Genomic DNA, 23,745 nt, shown 5'->3' on the forward strand with positions numbered 1-23,745 from the left:
CGTGGTCCACAAAGGCAGTCTGCTGTGAAGTGTCACCCCAAGACCCTACTACTTCGGGTTGCTTTATAGGATATTGAACAGAAACAGCAACCTCCGACTTTAACCTGAAAAGTAGCCAGCAAATTGAACACAAAAATCTAGCCTACAACCTGAATCCAAATGTACAAGTACTGTGTGTGAGATGGGAGGGATAGGTGACTTACCAGAGATGTTCTCCTCTGAGACTTAAACAGCTAATGTTTTATTTACTCAACAGAAGAACAAAACATAGATTCAGTATACAGGGGATAGTATACAAGTAGAACAATAACAAAAGAGCTAGGGGTATGTCACCCTAGACAAAAATATTAGTTAACACTGTATGGTAATGCTGAGGAATTTCAAATTCAGCGCCTCCACAGCGCTGATCCTTTTGAATGTGCCTATAGGCTGATTTTCCCACATGTGACTTTAACGTCACACGGAAGCGCTTTCAGTCTGGCAAGATGGCTGCGTCCTTGATAAACATGTTTTTACTGTACTAGTGTCATGCGTGAATGGCAGTGCTTGGAATGGTATCGTAGAATTTGCCCCAAGTGAGTTAGATGCGTGTAACATGGAGAGAAGAGAGTTCACAGCATCGCTTGTGGTAAATCTGATGCATTTATTTTACTTTTCGCTTTTACGTCCTTTCATAATTCTGCGAGATAAGCCACTTCGTATTTTCATGTCTTTCCGTGACAAACAGAAAATCCTTCCCTTTTATAGTCAGACAGGCCAAGGGAAGTCAAAATAAAGACCTGAATAACTAGCACTGAGAATTTTGTCTATGACCTCTGTCAGGTTTCTCCGCTTTACGAGCAATAGACTGTCAGCTGTCTAGCTAACAAGAAAGCAATACCCACAATCTAAAAGTAAAATAATAATATACGTATCTGTCATAAATGACTGCAAGATTTAACTAGCAGATTTGTGTGTACAGTCTTCACAGGGATCAAATGTAGCCTACTTTTCTTATTCGTATAACACCGTTTATTTTCCTTTTTGTAACTCCTAGGGAAAATTAATTTGCTGTTCCATTGTTCGAAGCTGAAGATAGATAGCTAATTGCTATAAAAGCAGGACCGAAGCACAGCTGTGACTAAGTTATATAAATATATATATGCTCGATTTAACACATTTAGCGTCAGTCTAGCTAAATGCCTAATATCGAATGACATCCCAACACCATCACCATAGGTGCTTTTTAATTTGCCTTTTCGGTTTTGTTATCCTCTTATTTACCCTTTTATTACTTTCGTGAGAAAATATATAAGTAATATCATGCCGATGCTATTTAAACATTTACAAGGAGAGTGTCTTCGTAAATGAATTCGAATAAGATCATTTTTGTTTAGATGTAATGGGTTTACTAGGACCTAAACACCGAATAGGGTATCTTATTACCAAACAAATTCTCAGTCAGGCAATTTGTCAAAAAGACACTATACCTCCTCTGTTAATGTGCTCATCAGAAATATTGTTGTGGAGGCCATTTGCTAGTATTAATACAATACCCACAATATGTTTATTTCAAAAAGTTGTAAACATATCCGGCACTGTAGGCTCATGAATCCTCAACACTTACTGCATAGACTGTATTTCCTGTATAAATGATCACTTAGGGGTTACTTTAACCTCTGTCTCCCAAAGGCCAATATTTTTGGAACTTTTAATTAGAAATAGTGAATGGTCCAGCAAATCCGGGGTGAATTAAGAAAGGATATCCCTAAGGACATTTGTGTGGTCACTGTAGAACTTTTGTAATTTTTAAGTCATTTAATCACATTTGACTTTTAACAACTAAATTACACACTAGCATGAGAACATCACAGAAGTTTTGCAATGACTCATATTAGAGGGTTGAGTTGACTGGCTTGTTAATTGGAGATGGATTAGCTAGCCCCATAAGACAGTGTTGGTATGCAAGATGGTTATGTGCTTAACTGCAGTCTCTACTCTTTAGTACATAGTAACTAAGCTGTATAAATGAACAGTATGTGAAATACAAACAGTGCAAGCTGTCAGACTGATGATAAATAATCATAGTAATGAGCTGTGGAACTTGCTGTTGACCTGCTTTCAAAGATTAGGCTACTTTGTAATCAGATAAATATTGTTGCAAGCTTGTTAGAAAATAAACAAATGAAAAATAGAATATCTGGATAAAATTGAACAAATCTAAAGTTTGCTTGTTAATCCTACTTTGTGTGAAGAGCATGAGTCATTGTGAATTCAGGTATGTGAACTATACATTGGAACAAGCCTTGTGCTTGCCACAGTTTCTACAAAGTAGGAGCTTCATAGGGCAATCTAAAGAAAAATTAGTTATAATCAGCCCCTCCGCCACCGTCCTCACCACAATTACCTATGCCGTCCATTAGTTCGCCTCCTGGTTCTGAATACTTCTGAGTTCACCCAGAAGACAAATGGGGTGGAACCTGTGTTGAATTTGAAAACTCAAAAACACCCTGAAAGAAATATGATATGCAGAAGCTTTCAGCATCAAAGACTGATTTGTGCCTGATATACGTGTGTGTGTTTGCATCCTTGTGTGTCTGTGTTTGTGCGTGTGTGTATGGGTTTCTTAACAGGCTGGAGGCTGTGCAGGGATGTGTGTGGATCTCACACTCTTTCCTCTGGACACCGTAAAGACCAGACTGCAAAGCCAGCAAGGCTTCTACAAGGCCGGGGGCTTCCGGGGCATCTATGCAGGGGTCCCCTCAGCTGCGGTGGGGTCGTTCCCCAACGGTGAGCTCTCAGAAATGCCATGGTGTCTGGATCAGGTGTCATAATAGCCTGCAGAATGGTAGAGAACACACACTGTACACATAATCCAGTGTGTGTCCAGGCATTATCATCTGCACCAGACACTTGCAAGTCAGTTGAAGGAAAAAAGTTAAAATGACACATATTGACAAATAGTAGTAAATGTCCTTATATGAAATTTTTATGTCATTATTTCAAAATAAATAAATGCCTGTTATGCCTCATGTTGGATCATGCTTTTTATAGTGTCATTCTCAGTGGGATTATAATACTACATCTCAGTCGCTGTCTTCATTTTCTTTAGTAAACGGTTCAGTTTTCCATTGTGTGGTCATTTGTGGGCAGGGTTTATAGGACATCCCAAACAGAGTGAATTTTTAGCCACGGTGTCAGACACAAGTGCAGTCTCCCTCAGTGCCAGAGTTATTAATTAATTGGTCCTAAACAGAATGATTCTGCTTGGTTTCAGCTGCGGCATTCTTTGTCACTTATGAGACCGCAAAGTCCCTGCTTGGAGTCTCCACAGCCCCCTACATTGTGCCTGTCACTCACATGGTCGCCGCCTCTCTCGGAGAAATCGTAGGTCTCCTTTTTTGTACATGTACACTGCAGCTGTTATCCGTGTATTTGAGACCAAATGAGCAACATGCCTGTTTATGTTATTTCCTGAAATTTCACAGACAAATATGCAAAGGTTAAAGTGGTTTTAGCTCAGGGTTTTGGCCCAGCTGGGTGACTCTGGGACCCCAGGCATCTGAACATTTCCCTACCAGCTGGGTAAATAAGATCTCGTTACTGTGTATTGACTTAGCCTTTTTCTCAGCGTGGCCCCAGACTCCCTCAATTTTGTCAGGGGATTTTGGCTTTAAAGCTGGATAGAGAAGCACAATTTCCTTCACTGGTAGAGGCTAATGGTTCATGGCCCTGGAATTCCATGTACTTTCACTCAGGGTGTGCACAATAGCATGGAATTATAAAGTTTTGTATGACCACAACTAGTAGACAAAGGTGCCAGTTCTCATTTTACCAACATCTGTACATGCCAAATGTGTGCGGGCATAACTTTCTCTTTAAATGTCTATTTTTATCTATATGTGTCTGTCTGTCTATGTATGTATATGTGTATATTTCTAAATATATGCCACCATGTTGGTATTTTACTACATTTAATATCAAGCTTGTAATATAAATATATGAAACAAAAGTTTCAGTAGGATGGTTTTTATATTCTTGTTTTTTTTTTGTTCTTTCTTTGACATGCAGGCACATAGTTAGCAGTAACTTAGTTACTTAGGGCTTTCTCAAAGTAAACCAAGGTTCAGTTTAGTCACTGAAGGTCTTGCATGTCTCAGAAATGAGCGTTTGGAGAGGTGAGGTTGAGGTCAATGCTACCTTTAACCCCTTCGCCTGCAAGGGATTTGTGCACTTCAAAAGGGGTTGCACATTCAGCGGTGCTGGCACAGAATCCCTGTGCATCCTGGGTACTTGTTCTTTTACTCAAAGGCTGTAATCTAGGGCTTAGTCATGAAAGCTCTTCCTCGGGGCAGCCTAGAGAGAAAGGAGGCAAATATCTTTTGGGTTATGTAACAGCTCAAGATCTTTCTTTTTCCCAACATTTTTACAGCTTAATTAGAGCTGATTAGCATGAAGTATCACAGGCGACATGCCTCGCTGTCAGGTCCTGAGGCTTTTGATTTCTTCATATAGATGCTTTCATTTGAGCTGGAGTGATCAAAGGACTGATATGAAGCATATACGTTTATTTAGGAAATTACTTTTTGGAATATAGGTAATGCCAGGTGACAAGACAGCATGAACATATCAGCAACTTTAAGTAACTTTGTGATTGACAACGAAATGGAGTGATCAATATTTTCCATCTCATAAATTATTTTGCACACAGATGCTCACTTTCCTTTTCATTGTAGTGCATGCACCTGAATTGCAGCTTTCATTGATCTGCATTCCATCAGCTGTGGCTTTCTCACAGACCAGGCCAGAATGAGCAAAACTTATGAACACGTAAAAAACATTTATTAAGGGTAAAGTTTATCGGGTGGTTGAGATTGCAGAGGTGCAGAAGAGCTGTCAGAAATCCCTGTAAGGCTAGATATTAATGTCAATTTAAGAAAGAATGGGGAATATGTGGAATTTAAGTTATATTTAATATTTTCAGTGTTATGTGATACAGCCCATGCAAACATCTACACTCTTAGGCTTGGCTTTTACATTCATAAAAAAAATTTTGACAGTAGATTGACGGTACTTATATCCTACATTGACAGTAAATGATATTTCCTGAATGCAAAGAGGCTTCATCTCAGCCTTATATTTTAGCCTATTTGTTTGAGGAGTATGAAAAAGTAGTTACCAATCTGCATAGTGTACTCTCATTATTTCCAATTCTCATTATTACACCCTTTCTGCACTTTTGAAATTCTGTTAAATTTACTTATTTATATGCACCATGTTCATTTTAAGGAGCAGCATATGGATGCACTGAAGTGGCCTAGGAGGATTTTTTCCAGAGTATTCTTGAGTATTATGAGAGTGATAGAGGGTTCAGAAGCAAGAGAGTTCCAGTGTGTCGACATTACACTTGAAGTGAGGTTCCAGTTTCTCTGGCTATATGTGGTTATTATTGACATAGTAATCTGAAGTAGCACATATTGCAGAATTCAAACCCAAAGCTGTCTCTGCCATTGCATCTGTATGTTATCCCCATCCATACAATAAATATGCAGCTCTTCAATAACCTTGTTTATGCTTTGTTTAGCCACTGTAAGTAATATACAGCTTTATATAAATATGTGTAGGTATATACATAAGGATATAGTATGTACTGGTGTGTGTATATACAATATATATATATATATATATATATATATATAATATTTATATATATATATATTTTTCATGGCATCATCAATGTAATGGTTTTTGAGCACCTGTGAAATGCAGCGATATAGTTTCCCAAAAATGTCCCCTTTTCCCATTTCATCCTCAAATTGAGGAGAAATTGAGGCTGAGCAGAAGGTGGCGTGTCCTGAGCTGCTGGCGGGCAGGAGATTGCACATGCTGACAACGTCGCCCACCTTCCATCGCTGCACATCTCCCACACCGCACCGAACCACCAGAGAGAGAATACAAATCACCCCCTTTCTCATTCACACATAATGGAGTTCTTTCTCTCTTTCCCTTTCTATCCCTCTGTCTCTCATTCTTTGTTTCTTTTTGTCAATGACTTAACACCTTCCTTCGTCTTACCTTAGTTCCCTGCAAAAGAGAGAAAAAGGAGGTACGGGTCTGGTTTCTGCTGCCTCCTGGCAATATTCTCGGAGCAGCTGGACGTGGATATGACCCCATGCACAACCCACTGAGAGCACAACTTCACAAAAGACCTTGTGTGCACCCTTGTGGGCTTTATGCTAGTTCACAAGAGAGAGAACCTTCCCTGTGCACGTGGGGTTGATTTTCCTGTCACTCCTGCTGTTAAACTGTATGCCTCATGATTATAAATCAAAACATTCAGTCACAGCCAGTGCCCTTAGAGATGCTTTATTTTTAGTTCGAATGGTGTGCAGTTCAGCAAATTTGAGGGGCAGGAGGCCATTTTCAAGTGCCTGTAACATGGGTTGTAATCTGTTCAGTACAATGAAAATTAAGTGGTTTCACTTTGCATTTAATGACCATTGTCCACTGAGAGCATTTTGGTTTTCCATTTCTTTTCTTTCTTGAATTATGTCATCGTAAACGTTTGTGATCATTCATATATCATATCATTTCCTTATACTTTTCTCTTGCAATAAGCTGGAGTGAAATGGAAAAAAATGAAACCCAGTCCACCCCCTATTGAGCGCAAATCTGTGCTGTCAGTAAGTTAACACCACCTTGACTGCGCTCTGGGTCACCGATGCTGTCTGACGTTGATTGCTGTGGTGTATAATGACATCATCAATGGAGGGGCGACTAGATCAGCCCACCTCCTGTCTGTCGCCTGCTTCAGTTATGTTGTGTTCAGTCTGCCTTGAAGACAATGTGTTCAAACAGGACTCTGCTACATCTCTGTTCTCTCTGTAACCTTTGTGAGGGGAAAAAAGAAGGGAAAAAAAACAAGCTCTGGTGCTTTGCGAATGTGTCTCCTATAAAAAATGTGTAACTTGATGGTGGCTGTCAGGGGCGAGCAGGTTGTTATCCCACCATTATGTCAGATTTATCTTCATTCCCATTCGCCCGACGTTTTCCCCCGAAAGCTCATTTGTCAAGTTGAAGGAAGGTTTTTTTTTTTTTGCATCTATAAACCTTGTCTCCCAGAGGATGTTCTGGAAAATACAGTGTGACATGACAGGGGAGGGCAACTGGCAGCCACTTAACTTGGCATGGCAAATAATCCATGCATTGCCTCTGAGATCGGCTGGCTGTGATTTATTGTGCATCTCTAACTAGAGCTTTGTATTGCCTCTTCATTCCTCTCACCTGGCATTAAATGACAGTTGCTCAAAAGAATATGATCAAACCCACAAGGGCAGAATGAAATGCAAGCTATACATTTCAAATGTAGTTATTAAATTTGGGGAGACTTGGCTGGCCTATAGCTGTCCATGATTCCTGCAGGTGTTGTAAAGAAATCCTGCAGGAGCTACTGGAATTTCATTGGAGGGCCACAAAAGAAATGGGCTGAAATTAAATTGCTTGCTGAATTCAATGTGTAGCCAATCAATTATATTTTGGACTTTGGTAGACGTTACAAGTTGGTAGATGTGATCCAGAATTTCTACACACTATGTGGTGGACACCATAATCCCTACAAGAAAAAGGAGGTTCATCTTCCTGTGTGAAGTAGTTATTTGTGGCTTAAAAGTACATTTGAATGCAACAGGTCCAAACTCATTAATATCAGGTTGTAACTGACTTATATAAGGAAAAAAAAGTGTGTGTATACATTCTGTATTTGGGAATGCATGAACTTGCATGTTTAACTTGTGTTTAACATGTAATAGATAAATTCTGATTTATGCAATGTTTATTGCAACGGTAATACACCATCCATGTGTACACAGTTTATTTAAAGACCCTGTGCAATTAAAATATTCACCATTTTCACTTTAAATGCATAGCAGGGTGAAGCCAACTGTTACATTTCTAATGACTACTACTTCTCTTGCAGGGAATATTAACCAATCCTAGTCTTTTTGAGTACAGTAGGGATTTACTTAGGGTAGGATTAGAGTAGAGGATTGACTGTCTTGAAGAGTGCAGGGTGATCAACTGACTTTAAGAGAATAGAAGGTGACTGACTTACTTTAAGAGTACTGTAGGATCAACTGCATTACGTGTGTATGGCCTATGCACCGGCCACAAGAGTACAGTGGCTTTCGGAGTGTGCGGGGGTTGACTGGTTGGAGTCTGACAAGATCTGACTGCCCATACATATATGGAACAAGCTCAGGATTGATTCACCTGAATACTGATTTGTGTTGCGAGACTCTAATTTCCCCACTCCCTTAGTGGTATCAGTTTGATTGAGCGTGGGCCCGGTGTTTGCGGGGGAAATTAAAGCGCCGTCATTAGGATTTACAGCGGCAGACCGGAGGAACATGGGCCCGATTTGAAACAGGCTCTAATTAACGCTGCTGTTCTAAATTGCTTGTAAATAAAGATGAATGACGGCAGGAATATAAAAGACACTGCCAACAAATTTATCATACAATTAAAAGACCGGATTGAAGGAATGAGCGTCTGTCAGCCTCCCCCGCGCATCTCTAAAAACTGCGAGGTAACAATGGGGAAAAAAACAGCTACGACTTAAATCGCAGTATGTGGCACCCCCTGGCTTTCATCAGCCCCACACTGTGCCTTTCACAGCTGTTCCACACAGCTGTTTGTATCATTACCAGTAGATTTCCCAACTCACTTCCTCCGCAAATTTCTCGGTTTTACATGTGCACCTCTCCCTTGCTTTCCTGGTTGCGGCCCGATTGTGCCGAAGCACATGGCATTGGTGATTTATCTGATTCTTCCCTCATTTCACAGGCGCTTGAAATGTTATCGTAATGAGCTCCATAATCAGGTTATTGCCCATATCATTTGTGGGACGTGGAATTACTTGGAATATCTATTTATTTTTTTCTGTTTAGGATTCTTATTTTTATTCCTTTGAGAGTAAAATGTGAAGAAACAGGCTATTTTTCATCAATATTCTAAATGTTAACCCCAAAAAAGAGGAGACATGTGAGATGCAGATCTCGGCAAGATCCCGTCATCTTTTCCCCACCTTGAAAATAGATCTTGTCAGCAAGAAAATTGTAACCGATTATAGAGTACATTTCCACCACTGGGTGGCAGCGTTGGTACACGGATTCTAAAGATTGATTCTGCTTGATTCTCATTTTAGGGCTGAATGTTAATTAGAATTATAGTGGTAAGACATTGTTAGTTTTGCTAAGACTCGTGCTCATGCATAAATCGTGGTGGTATTGTCAGGCATGTCTGTCATCTTGTCACAAATAGTCATCTCTGATCTTTACAGGATAATAATACTTGAGTGTTAAGAGTTGAGAGGGTGTGGCAATGGAGAGTCATGCAGAATTGCTGATAAACGCACTGTGTCCATCACAGAGCTATTATTCCAGTATGTTTAATGTATGCAGAGCGCTAAGCAGAGAGGGATTGGGTACTATTCTAAAGTTTTTCTCTTGGCAGTCTTGACTGGTTAGAGATTGAACCCATGTTCCTCTGGCCTCTGCTGAGCAAATTACCTACGTTACGTGCTGCATGTGTGCCCTGTGAAAATTAATGCCATGCCATTCTAGAATGGCTCCTTCATTTGTCTGCAGTATTTATACAGGAAAGATCAAGAGGTTAATTGCAGTGTCTTTGACAATGACAGCTGTTGAATAGAGATTCACAGACAGCTTTCTGGAAGAGATTACAAGAGCACAGTATCCTTTACTTTGCCTCTAGTAACTTTGCCATTTTAAATTTGATGGGGACCACAAAGTACAGGTTCAAAAGGGGCATGTTTATATCAAGTTTAGCATTGCGAATGTGCAAGTCCAATATAATACAAAGCATTATATAAGCCAATCGCTGGGTTTAATGTAGCCTGGATGTACTCTGTGTTAGATGACCAAACACATCTCAGTTTTGGTGTAGCAGTTCTTACAGGAAAAACTAAAAATATATTATCTGCTGTATCAACTATATAAACGGAATCCACATTACTCCCAACATTTTATTGCAGAAAAAAATTCTACATGAGAATTTACTGTCCATACACTTCATTGGAATGGCCAGTATATTCAGTAACACTGCCACCTGGTCGAGGGTAGCGGTCAGCACTGACACGGTGTCAGATCTCGTGTCATAGCCTCCAGCGCGGCGCGTGTATCAGGGACGAGTGCTCCACAGCCACTGCCAGGCCTTTCCTATTCAAATTCTACCAAGATCAAAGCCGCTTCGAGGCAAGCGCTTCAGGCGCGGGAAGTTGCCAGCCTCTGCGCCGAGGGCGAGATTGCGGGAGTGGGGGGGGGGGGGGGGGTGCTTTGTGCCTCACTGTCCCCTCGGCCAGGGAGATTGCTTTCTGTCCTCACAGCTCTTCAGCGCTAACACTCCACCGCCTTATTGACAAGGAATAAAAGGAAAAATAAAAACAAAAAATTGCCTTAAGAACAAGAGGCCTTACATGAAGCATGAGGTGCCATAAATATTAACGCTAGGTTTCAGAATTTGACAATTCTTATTTTCTTCACTAACTGCAGTGAAGCACATTCAGCTTTTTCATTTGAAAATATGGTGAAAGAGGGGGATAGGGTGTACACAGATGGAAAGGGACCTTTACTTGCTCCTCCGAAGAGATCTAATTAATGGACATTTTGTCATCCTTGCTCATCGGATAATTAAACGGTCCCTCATGCTGTACACACACACACACATACAGAGACATATGCGAACACTTTCTAGGAGCAACTTTCCAGCAGTATTATGGCTGCTGTAGCCTCTGATTTTCATTTTCAGCCACTACAGAAGAACAGGCAGGTCTAAATCATTGTTATTGTGTAAAATTTTATCACCAAACTGCAGTGGTTTTTGTGTGTTTGGTGACATACTTTTGTGCATGTGTCTCCACAGGTGGCCTGTCTTATCCGCGTGCCCACGGAGGTGGTGAAACAGCGGACACAGGCGTGCCCGTCCTCCAGCTCGTACCGGCAATTGGTCAACACACTGCGAGAGGAGGTATGTGTGCTCTGCACATTACCATAGTGATGGCACAGACCCGGGAGTCTTACCTGTCCTGTGCAGTTCTCTGTCCTGTCACCCAAACCTACCCCATGCTCAGTGCCATAGCCCTGCAACATCTCCACCACATGCTGTACCATGATGATGTACGTCATGGTGAAGCCAAAAACCTTTCCTGTTGTTACATTTGAACTCTCGAGAGAGATCTGATGTAAGGCACTGCACCACCTGTTGGAAGAGAAGGACAGGTCTGAAAATCTTTTCAATTCTCTCCTGAGAAGCCACACTGCCTGCAGTAGAGTGATCTACAATACCATCGGTGTCTTAAGTCCTTGACATTATGTTTTGGTATGTTATGATGATGTCTCTCATGACGCAGATGGTGATATTCCATAATTTGTTTTTATGAATGTCATTGTAGTGTTTCTGGAGGATTTATGTAGTTTTTACATAGGACCCTTCATACAAAGGATAACAGTTCTCTTTAACTGATCTCAGACTGTGTACCTAGCTCTTCAGGCTGCTTCTTGGCTTCCCTCCCTAGTTATATCACTTAAATCTTTCCTTTATTGAGCTGTACTTCAGAGTGTTACTGTTGCACGCTAGTCATTTTTTTATTGCTGAAGTGCAAAAAAGCTCTGTTTTCAGCATGGCACCAGGTATTGCAGCACTGTGTGATGTAGTGACATATACTGAGATTCTGGTGCTGCTGGCCCACTCCACATTGACTAGCGCAAATCTTTCCTTCCTTCTCCGCAGTTTTCTCTAACTGGTCTCTCTCTGAAACAGGGCTTTAGAGGCTTGTACAGGGGCTACAGAAGCACAGTGCTCAGAGAGGTAGGACGGCTTCATTTATCTGACTGTACTCTGTGTCTTTTAACTCCTTTATTCTCACCCTGTTCTTTTCTTACTAATGTGTGTTCACTTTTTTGGTCAGTACTGACATTACAGAATCAGTGCAAGGTGCACTTTGGAAGTGCACTCTAGGCAAAATGATGAATCTGGTTCAGTTGTTCTCATCATTACACTTATGTTCTTATGTAATTATTTATAGCTGTTTGCAGAAGAATGCTTTGGAGTTTTGCACAGTAATTCTATGAGAAGGCAGGTGTATTATAAGCACTTTAGGCATGTTCCTCATTTAATGTTGCTCATTGACGTATCCAAGCATAACTGCTGTAATTAATTCAAGTATATAAAGATATAAATGTGAAACAAAGGAAAGGAAAGAAGAAAATCTCCACTGAATCTGCCCCCCTGGTATCCTCTCACCTTTATAATGGAACACTCAGACTCTCCCTTTGATTAATTATCCAGTGCCTAATGACATCTGCATTGCATGATAATGTTTTTAATTAATTCTGCCAGAGTGCTGCCTTACCTTACTTTCAGGAGATTTTTTTTTTCATTTGTGGATTTTCAAAAGAAAGGTTGGCCTCTAAATGAAGAAAAAAAGCAGTATATGAAGGTGACACTCGTTTTTTGTAATATAGTCCCTCGCTGCTGTGCTATCCTGTACTTATTTTCCGCCTCACTAAACAGATGTTATTCACGCAAATTCCATCTGGACACAGGGAAAAAAAAGGACAACAAGCCTTTCTGATTTCTCCAAGGGGTTGTGAATAAATGAATACATTTCGAAGCTGCCGAATACCCTCTCTGCATACTAAGGGCCAGATAAAATGCGGGCTGAGAAACTCGTGGGATTCTCTCTAGGATTGGCTTTGACGTGTGTCAGGAAGGTAATTCATTTTCTGCCCGCTATCTTATCCTGCAACGCGACCCTGTCAAGATAACTTTGTTTACTCAAAATGCCAGTCCCCTGCATGGGGCTTTAATTGGGGTCTACTCCATTATGTGTATTCATTAAGGATCCTTCAAAAGTGATTTCTGATGAGATATTACTGGTTATGGAAGGCGGCCCCAACAGTATCGGGGCAAATTATTGGCGAACCAGACGGTGCTTGTGCCCAGAATGAGGCAGAGGAGCAGTTCCTATACATCTGGCACAGGGGCTGGAAAACATGAATGAGAAAATGTTTAAATCATTTCACCAAGTGAGCAAGATAGAAGTGCCGTGCAGGAATGACTGAAACATGGGGCACAGCCAGACAGTTGAAGTGATACATAAACTGGATCGATTGCCCATTTAGGCTTTGCCATTTGAGGTAACTTTAAAATAATGGTATTCTTCAGTTGTTTGGCATTCAAGTATTGGAATATGCAGACAACTGACATGCATGGGCTACTTTACTGTGAAAGCTACGGTTCATCTGAAGTGTTCATCCTGACCTTACATGCTGTAATCTGTCTCAGACTTGTTGGATAGTTTGATAACACTTGTACCAGATGGAGATTACACTGGAGAATATGGGCTTGCAATAATTAAATGATTGAAAGTCTTTATACATTTTCACCCCTCTTAATTTAATCACCCAGTTTTATTTTGAAGTGCATTGGGACATTGCATGCATAGGGTAAGTTGATGTGCAGACATTTTAAAATGCTCCATTCCATGCTGGTCAGAGGAAAAAAGAAAAAAAAATGGCCCAGCCAGGCTTCTGTAAACACTCATATTCCCCTCAAGTTTCTTCCACACAATTTCACATGAATGTACCATTGCATGGGGTGTCACAAATCTGAAAGTTAGATTTTTATGAAGAAAAGTAGTTTTTCCATGAATTGTCATAGAGCATTATGTTAATAACCTTGTTTGGCTTGAAAAGAAGACATTGACCTTGCCAAAGCCTGTCCTTGAATGCGTCTTTGTAAGCCAGAACTTGATCTGGGATATTTGTTTCTGTATTATATATATATATATATATATATATATATATATATATATATATATATATATATATATATAATACAGATGCACATACATGTCTGTTTTCTTGTTATCTCTGATGTGCTCTTCTATATTCTGTTTGCATCCAAGCTTTACACGCTCACAATATTTGCATTCAAATGACCCTTCAAATTGTTTCAGTGGTTGGCTTAACAAGATTAGCTTCAAGAAAGCCTAAATGTGTAAAATAAAAATATATAAATTGCCAATTTAAAGATTTGTAATAAAGTCTGTTCAGTAAATTTAAATTTAAACCAAGCTGGTCTGATAGATGTACCATGTATCACGGTGACTTTAATTTAAAGTGGTATTACTGCAATTAAACAACCATTGCATTTTTTAAAATGATGTTGCTCTCATTTTATCTGCTTTCTGCTGATTGTTGTAGGTGTGGAATGGTTGTGTCTGCTATATGAAGGTATCACCTATCTGGCTAGTTGGGCCGAGTCTTGTTTTGATTTTTTTTTGTTTCTCCCAGTCATGTAGATGTTATAGTTCTGCGGTGCAGTCAAGCAGCTCCAAACCTGAATTATGGTTGCACTACTGTTTTTATACACTAGGGGGCACAATGCACTTTTGTATCATTCTTCAGTTTTTTTTTCAGTATTTACCAGTTTGCTGATTTAGTTTAACTAATTGCATTTAAGAAGTGAAAACAGCTTGATGAAACTGATAGCTCTTTTTCACATGTCTGAATTTAGTGTTTTGATGCTTTCTGTGCTTTGGAGCACAGGTTTCATCTGTAATGGGCTCATTGTTTCTATATAGTGACTGCATGGTGTTGTAAGGATATGACGTCAAGATATTTCTGAGCTGTTATTATTGTTGTTGTTGTTATTAATATATGAGATAGACTACAGCTTTGTTTCATAGTACCTCTTCCCACTGTAAATAAAGTAGATGTCGCTGGCATGTCACCATAGTTCAAATAGCTTTGCCAATGCCATTCTTCTCCTCCTCCTCAGCAAAGTGCCACACCTCTCTGGCAGTTCCTCTCCCAGCACTCCCAGCATGCTGTGCGAGCGCTAGACCCATGCCTGCAGGAGAAACCTGTCAGAGCCGTGTCTGACAGGAGCAAAGCCACATGATTTATGTGCTCTCTGGGCTCTTCAGTGTAACACACATCCTGATAACCTTCTGCAGTTCAGCATTTTTTTTAACATAAGTGATCACAGCTCGTCTGTGTGTGTGTGTGTGTGTGTGTGTGCGTGTGCATGCCCGTATGTGTGCGTGTACGTGCATGTGCGTGCATACGTGCATGCGCGCGCATATATGTCTGTGTGTGTGTGTTTGTGTGTATGTTGAGGGGCTACAAGACCTCTAAAAAACACATACACACAGAGCGTTACTAGATAACCAACTGTTCTAACGGATTTGTTAAAACTGTGGTTCATATAGCTTGAGGGTGGATAAACCTGTGAACTCTCCTGTGTATTCGCTATATACTCTCACAAAGTGTGATGTAAATAGAGTAAAATGTATACCACGGGGAGTTGTGCATTCCAGTCTACAGGAAAGAATTATGCCATTAGATATCATTAGGTTTTCGTGTTGAAAATATTCCTTCAGAAATCCTTCTGCTCCAGCACCCCAAAGGTCCAATTGAAAACAGCGAGGGCAAAATTCAGGGGCAGATTTACCCCCAGGTCCAATTTGTTAGAATTATCTCTCTATTGACTTTCCTGCCACGCATCAGTTCTGGTGGATTGTTGAGAAAACAGGTGGAACGTGTGGTGCACCGTGTCTGCGTTTGAACTGCGAGGCGATGTGGAATGTTTTCTCTTTGCCCTCTGCAGGAACATGTTTTACATTTGAATCATCGAAAGAGGCCTCTGTTTCCTCATTTCTGAGACACATCCTGTGTCCGTAAACTTGGCATAGGAAAATTAGGTATAAAATATATCCTGCCCAAATTTGTGAAGTGGCCAAGACTGTCACAGTTGAATTATTTAATGCCATATTAGGCGAGTTTTTGAAATGAATTAATACAGGCACTGGCGACTTGTGACAAATTTGTTCTGATTTAAAACTGCTGTAACACATCTTGACTTTTGTACATATTTGAAGCAAACAGCAGTTATTTCCTTTTTTCTTGTCACATGAATATGGAATAAGCCTGTTTGGAAGTGCTTTTCTCCATTTATTTTATTCCAGTTTTTATTTCTTGAAACTCAAGAAACAATCTGATGCAGAGTGAGGTGTCCCACTGTAAATCTGGAATACATCCAATACATTTTCAGTCATTTTAATGCATTTTGTGCATATAGGCGCACATTTCTAAATTGATTTTTGCATTACCTACCCAGAACTAATAATGAAATTTTAGTGATTTAAGTGATGAGTGAGCTTGCATTTCTTGCTTTATGAGTGGTGGACAGATCTGTGGTCATGGTGTCCACCTGACCGTTTCTCATCCTGTGCTCCTGGATTTAAAGGGATTCATATGAAGTGCTACAATTCCTTAATGGGATTCATATGCAGTGCTATGATTCCTTAAAGGTATTCATAAGCAGTGCTGTCGTTCCATAAAGGGACTCATATGTGGTGCCGTGATTCTCCAGTCTTGTCTCCACGGGTGAGCAGACCCCTTCCATAGTCATGTGACAGTTGTCTCTCTCTCCCGCCCCCCCAGCTGGATCGTAAGGGTGAGAAAGGGTGTGCGTTGGAGGAGAGCTGAGCGCTGCTCATATCCTGTCCGTGTTTACATGGATCCGCACTGGATTGTGTTTATACCCCCTCATCTGGCCGGCTGGCAGGAATCGAGCTGAGTTTATTTTGCAGCGCATACATAAATGAAGATTTACATTGCATGTGCCAGGGAATGGAAGCAGCTTTCTCGACATTGGCCAGCAGAAAAATATAACTTTCACACGTATTTAAGGTGCAGTGCAATCACTTTGCAATCAAACGTAGGGGGAAGCACTGCTGCCACTTGGGAAACTCTGCTTCACATCAATTGCTGTCTTGCTGGAATCTTCAGTGAAGTGAAATGCCCTAATCTGCTAATCCATGTATTCCTGCTCTTGTTGGATATATAAACAGGAATTCACTACAGTTGTTCTATTTAATAAATGAAATGAATTGTACAGTTTAAGACTGAATGGTTAAGGCTTGTCGAGCATCTGGCTCAATGCTCCACAGGCTTGTCAGGAGATTGATCAATGAGCAGACTTGGGGGCCTGAACTGGATTATGGGTAATTCTGCCCTTTGTCCCTTTAACCCCTGAGTTGACCGTCCATTGAGCTTGGACACGGTGCTTTCAAAGGAGCCCCTGTAATCAGATTCATGTTTCGGCCTGGAGAAAAAGAAAGGAAGGGAAGAAAAGGGCGCAAGGTGAAGCTTCCGTTCTTGTTGGGGAGGAACACCGTGCCTGCTCTAATCTGGCTCTCTGTAAAGTGATATTGGTGTTGGCGCTGGGACCGGAGACGTAGAGTAGAGGAGTCACAGCTGCTGCAGGTTGTGTCTCAGCTCTGGTGCGGCCCGTTTGAGCACTTCCGCCCCACTGAAAATGGCCCAGTCTGATAATCACCCCCTGCTGCTGGAACAGTCTGCAGGGTCCTCACTAGTGCCCCCTGCTAGGACACAGCCTTATCTTTATGTTCTGGTCTACGGTTCCCTCCATATATGTATCATCATTATCTGTGTCTTTTAGGCCGATGTACATTATAATCTTAGGTCAGGGACCTCTGTGACTTTACACTTTGTACTTACCATAATTAGAATAAAATAATGGATGCCCTAGTATTTAAAAAAGAAAATAAAATAATCCTTAAAATTTTCATCACAAACGTAAATGTGTAAATACTATGCAGTAAATATGTTGAAATAATAAGTGACACACATCTAAGGAGGTTCTGAATAGTGACATGTACCAAACACTATTTACAGTGCATGACATGGGCCATTGTCCAGAGGCTGAACCAGACAAAAAAATCGACATTATTGCCCTAAAGACCATGACGGAGACACTGTCCACTTTAAATTATGACATGCAGTCATGTTCATGCTGTAGAATGACTAAGAGGAAATCCTTTAAAAAAAAGAGGACTGGGACTACAGGCATTGTGTTGCATGTAAAAAAGAGAATCCACCCTCCGCATATGGTCTGTTGGATGTAGGTCGGCAGCGGCTCTTGCATTTGGAAATATTTGCAAAGAAGACTTATGAAAATGGAAAATATCCCCCCCCCCGTAAATTTATGGTGACTCATTAAGTCAGGCTGATCGCAGTCCCACACACACTGAACCTGGCAGTTGCACAGCCTTGCTCTCAGTCTGGACATGATGCATGCAAGTCTCAGCACTGGGTCTGCCCATGTGCATCTCCGCTGAGTATTCCCACAACCTCAATTTTGCCATCATGGACATGATATATGACCCAGGTAAATGTATGCCCTTCATCTGTCTTTATGTAAATAAAGCTGTTATTGCAGATTAATATTAATGAATGCGGCCTGCGGTCTCTGAAAACCATAGTTGTGTCTGCTCTGAATTGTTTCAGCATGAGTTCAGGGACAGCCCGATGGATAGTTTATAGTAGTCCCGAGACCTTGGTGTGGATTCAAACGTGACTGGGTTCGAAATAAAGACAAAGGGATCACTGCTCACTCCTGGGTATTCCCCATGTCCTGCATCTCAGAGCCTGTGTATGTACAGTGACAAAATATAGCAAAGAATCATTTTAGGGCCACTGCAAACTGTCTGATTGATGGTGTTGTTAATATCTCATTTTTACCTTAGAATATTTTAAATTTAAAAATTACAATTATTGACTCCAAATAATGGAATATTTACATTATTATAGGAATGAGTTATGTTTCTGTTTTATCATTTAATGTTTCATTTTATTCACTCTTCTTAAAAAGTTGTTTTTATTTGTTGTAAATAAAAGTCAATATTGCATGTATTCAATTAAACAGTATGGTCTGGATTACACTAAAACCCAGAGGGCTCTCTGCCAACCATAGCAAATCCAGCCTCTAGGCATTACCTGTGACCAGTTTCAAAACGACGTTTTGTCTTCAAAACTATAATTTTGGATTAGCCAGAATGTCAAAGCTTTGGTTTACATTGTGCTGTTTTTACTTTGTGCTTTGCGCATCTGAGTATTTGTTCACTGGAAACTGTTCTCAACTCTCCATTAACATTTGTTTTCCCTTAAAAAAGACGTATTTGACACCATTACAGCAGGGTTTTCTGCACTGAAAACGAGGCAACGATTGTTGTGGACAAAGCGGACAATGTTTTACATGCCGGGGTGGTTGTATTAACGGGTCTATCACAACTATCGCTTGCTATTACAATGGCTGTGGGTTGTGCTTGCTCCCCACAATTTTCTGGACGTTTGCCTCAATCCAAGCAGAAAATGATCTCAGCCCACATGTGTTTCCAATAAGGCCTGTGGGGCTGGCGGGGAATGAAGAGCTCAAGGGGGCTTCCACCGCCGCGCATCCCCCGAACTGCAACCCGAACGGCGCAAAACGTAATCGCTGGAAACACTTCCTAGATCAAGGGACACAGATAAACATTCAGTGCTTCGTGTTTAATTGAGATTTTAGCACATCTCTCTAATCAGCGATCAAAAAATCGCGATGTTTCAAACGGTAGCGCATAATCTTCCTCGCATGCAATTACAGCAATCGCGCAGTCATGCTTTACCCAAGCGAGACAAAACTAATTGTGCGTCTTCAGTGTTTTGATCGTTTGAGGAGGGATCTGGGGTGTGTGTGGAACGCTCGCGAAAGGCGGAGCACTGTAAACTACAGTGAGGTTAACCTCTAATTACAGGGTGGGCTCGTGCGCCGAGCGCAAGTGACTGATTTATCTTCCACTTACTGCACTGCCTCCTCATTAGTGTTCAGGTGAGAGTGGAGAACTGAGGGTTGTGGGTTACAGTCTCGCATGAAACACTTCAGTTTCACATGTAAGCTCATCTCCTCACTTAATATAAGTAAGTAGAAACAGAACCAGTCAAATGTTTGGACACAGCTGATTAAAATTATGGGAAACATGCATTCAACGACATTTTGATTTAAAGACTTAAGGGCTTAAATGCTTGAAATTTGTTTCTTCGACAAATGTAAATAGTGTAGTTGATGCCTATGTATGAATTTCTTTCCAAAAAAGTATTAAATTATATATATATATATATATATATATATATATGTATTTGGTTACTTTTAAGAATCTAAAATAATAGAATGTGTTGTTTAACACTTTTTTGGTCACTGCATAATTCCATTTGTGTTATCTCATAGATTGATGTCTTTACTGTTATTCTAAGATGTGGAAAATAGGGAAAAAAAAAGTTATGTCCAAACTTTTGACGGGTACTGTACTTAAAAACTGTATTATTCTTTATGAGAATTTAGAGACATTAAATGAGTGATTAACATGTTAAAATGTATTTTTTGTAATTTACCTTGGATATATGGTACAGTTTATAATGATTATGCATATGAGTCCTTACTCATCAGTTCAGGATAATTGTCAGAAAGTAGGCATCACTTATTGAATGACCGTTATTTTCTCCTGTTATTATATGATGCAATATTATTGCATCAGAATTAGCACACAATACGTATCAATTTATTTCAGTTATTTTACACTGGGTTTGACTGTGTTTCATGTATGTTTTTGAAAAGAATCAAACTAATGAAGCTATGCCCCCGTTTTGCCAGCTGTTAGGTCACCATAGTGCAGCAATCTGCTTTGGTGTTGAGGACGATATGGACAGTGCAGTTTTAGCGCTGTTGCTGGAGCTCATGTTCTTGAACGTTTCTGAGATTCCAGAGTGAAAGCACCTGCTGAAGCCATTGATATGTGACTACACTGACACTAATATTTGCTTAAGCTCAAGTAACAGCGGCCGAGGGCTGCAAACATCTGTAGAAAGGCTCGGGAGCCGGGGTGAAACCATGATGTCACTGTCTCATGTCAAAAAGCGGCCGTGTGACCTCTCACCCACGGATCACACATCTCCGGAGTTTACGGGTAGAACTGCGGTTGTACATAGTGTTTGTTCAGTTGCGCTGCTTTTGAGCCAGTGTTATCTGGTTGCTAAGCGAGGGCCGATGCTTCAGAGGATGGTGCGCGTGGTCACAGAACAGGCGGCCTGTATTCCCTAAATCCAAATTGGGAGCTATCCCAGCGGAGCGAGAGAGTTCCTATGGCCCGATGACTGAGAGGTGCCTCAGAGATGTGAGATTCTTTGGACTTGGTTCTATTTCGAGCCGCGCTGCGATTCCCAACCGATAAGCAGGGTTTGTTTATTTATTTTGCTGGATCGCTGTTTGGGTGTAATTGGTGTCTTGGAATAGCGCTGCGGTTTCTGTTCCCCATCGCGCCAGTCTTGGCACCCGGAGCAAATTCTGGTGTTATGATGCTTATTTGAGAGTCGTCTGAGCTACAGGCCATCACACAGAGCATTTAAGGTCCCGCCGCACAAAGTTTCCTTCACGCTGCCATGCTCCGGGACAGTAACCCTATACAACGATGGCTTCAGGTTTGGAGGGATGTAAAATAAATGATCCTGTTCGTATGAACCTGAAACCTTCACTCCTCTTTCACATCCTTTCTCCTGGCCTGTACGCGCTTTACAGTCTGTGATGTATCTCCACACAACTGTCATCACCTAATTGGGCTGTCCCCAGGGCATCCTGTGTCATACCAGGAGATAATTAATTGGCTAATGAAAAGACTCTCTCTGACATCATTTGCAATGAAACATGCTCCAATTTGCTTTGTTACCTACACAAAAGCACTCCAACCAGCCACCGGGTTTAAGACAAGGTGTGTGTGTGTGTGTGTGTGCGTGTGCACATGTCTGTATGTGTCTGTGTGTCTGGAGTTAGGCTTGCTTGTGACTTAAAGTATATGTGTTTTATTTTAAAAAAAGAGTCATACTAATGCAGTCGTGTTTATGTGGTTTGTTTGTACTTGTGTATTTTGTACTGAACAAAATTTTCTTTTAATAAATATCATTATATTTTTCAGGTCAGTTATGCAATGACTAATTAATTACTGACGGGTCAGTGAAAACTCAGTGTTATTGAGTAGGAATAAACTCAAGCCAGCAAGGTTTGATGGGATCTCATTCTCTTGCATCAAGCAACCATACTTAAAGCAACAACACCATCCTATCGCAAGCCAGCTAGGCCCTTAACAATGTAAATATTATGGGATGTTTCTGGGAATCATTTCTCTCATGTCGTTGGAATTGCAATCTTGAATTTTTGCCAGAGCACTGATCCAAGTACCCCAGAACAAGTCCTAATTTGTTTAAAATATTATTACCCTGTACCAACACTCCTTCCTCCCCAGGCTGATTGGAACAAAGGCCAAGCAAGCTCTGATTGGCTGTTTTGACATGCTGAGCTGCAGCTCCAGTTTTGCTTGTTTAAACACACTCTTTGCTCTGGCATTTGGAGCTGTCAGGTGGAATTTTTCAGCAAGTGCATTCAGAGTGAGACCCAAGCACTCTGTAGGGTTTAGCCCGGTTTAGGTTTTCCACTGACCGGAGGGAGTTGCACTGTGTACTGTTACTCGGTAAACACAGGCACTCAAATTGAGTCAATGCTGAAGACAGAAAAATAAAAACACAAAGCGATGAGGTAATAGCAGGATAAGTCTCAAACACTGTTGCTTTAGTCTGAAACTTTCAAGGATTTTGATGAAAAAAAGGAATTTTGAAATGGAAAATAAAGTTATGTATGTAATAATTCAGGTGGAACCCAGCACTGTTTTCTGAATTCATCTGGGGATATAGGGAACCCATCGAGAGAATAATAAACTATGCTTACAGAAAGAAAGGCATACTTGTTTTCAAAGGAGAATGCTGCATGAGAGCATGCATGTATGTGAGTGTTTTTTTTTGTGTATGTATGTTTGTTTTATGAATGTGTGAGTGTGTGTTTTTTGTATGTGTGTGTGTGTGTGTGTGTGTGTGTGTGTATGCGTATGCATGTGCGTATGTGTGAGTATGTGTTTGCGTATGCATTTGTATGTTAGAGACCAGGCCAGGAGTCACCTTTCCCAGGCAGGAAGAGAGGGCAATCAGTGGGTTTGTAAGACACCATAGCACACCTCTACAGCAAACATCCATGAAGTGCTGGGCAAACCAAGGCAAGAGTAGAAGATGAGGTGAGGATAAGTACCTCCATCCAGCATGTTGTTTTTTGTTTACTTTTACAAGTACTTTTTCCCCCAAAGACACTGGTACACTGCTGTGACAAATGTCCCCACTTATTTTTTCCTGATTGTTTCCAAATAAGAAACATATAATCCAGCTGTAATAGTGGGTGACCAGGCACAGGATAATCCACACATCTTGGTTCTTATGCAGTATTGGGGAGTTTTCCTTCAGTAAAGGCCTAATGATAATGATCATCTTCATTTTTTAATCATGGCAGTGCTGTCTTTGAATGATTACACAGTTGAACAGTGGTGACAAATCAGTGCAGTGCTCTGTCTCTGTAAATAAGGTGCTACATTGTGCTATCAATGAGACTTAAGCATGGACACTTACCTAGCTTTTATCATTTGCAATAGTTGAGGGGAGAAAAGAAAGCTTGATTTATGCAAACTGGAAAGAGGCGGTACGGAGTGGTCCGCATTGATCTGTTGGGAGTCATGGACATACTGGCTCAGTGCCTGTCACATATCTGCAGAAGGGTTTCTAACATGCCCTGACAGTACGCAATAATAAATCGCTCTTCCAATAAACAGATTGGACCTCTTTCAACTTTATTAACGTTGATCAGTTGGCATAATAAATAAGGGAAGTCCAACATGTTGGTTTACTGATTTATTATTTTGTACCAGATACAAATATTAGTAATACTGAGGTATCTCGCAATTAAGAAGCAGTATAC

The 23,745-nt window shown here is 40.7% G+C and overlaps 1 protein-coding gene across 1 annotated transcript in view; it reads left to right on the forward strand.

Moving 5' to 3' along the window:
• The first annotated feature begins 493 nt into the window (after window positions 1-493).
• Window positions 494-23,745, forward strand: part of slc25a26 (solute carrier family 25 member 26) — a 40,400-nt gene continuing 17,148 nt past the window's right edge. The window contains exons 1-5 of the mRNA XM_036531262.1: window positions 494-628; window positions 2,613-2,769; window positions 3,257-3,366; window positions 10,918-11,022; window positions 11,815-11,862. Coding sequence (XP_036387155.1) covers window positions 596-628; window positions 2,613-2,769; window positions 3,257-3,366; window positions 10,918-11,022; window positions 11,815-11,862 — 453 coding nt within the window. The 5' untranslated portion in view covers window positions 494-595. The remainder of the gene's footprint in view (window positions 629-2,612; window positions 2,770-3,256; window positions 3,367-10,917; window positions 11,023-11,814; window positions 11,863-23,745) is intronic.

This window comes from Megalops cyprinoides, chromosome 6 (assembly GCF_013368585.1).
Source record: "Megalops cyprinoides isolate fMegCyp1 chromosome 6, fMegCyp1.pri, whole genome shotgun sequence".
NCBI lineage: Eukaryota > Metazoa > Chordata > Actinopteri > Elopiformes > Megalopidae > Megalops > Megalops cyprinoides.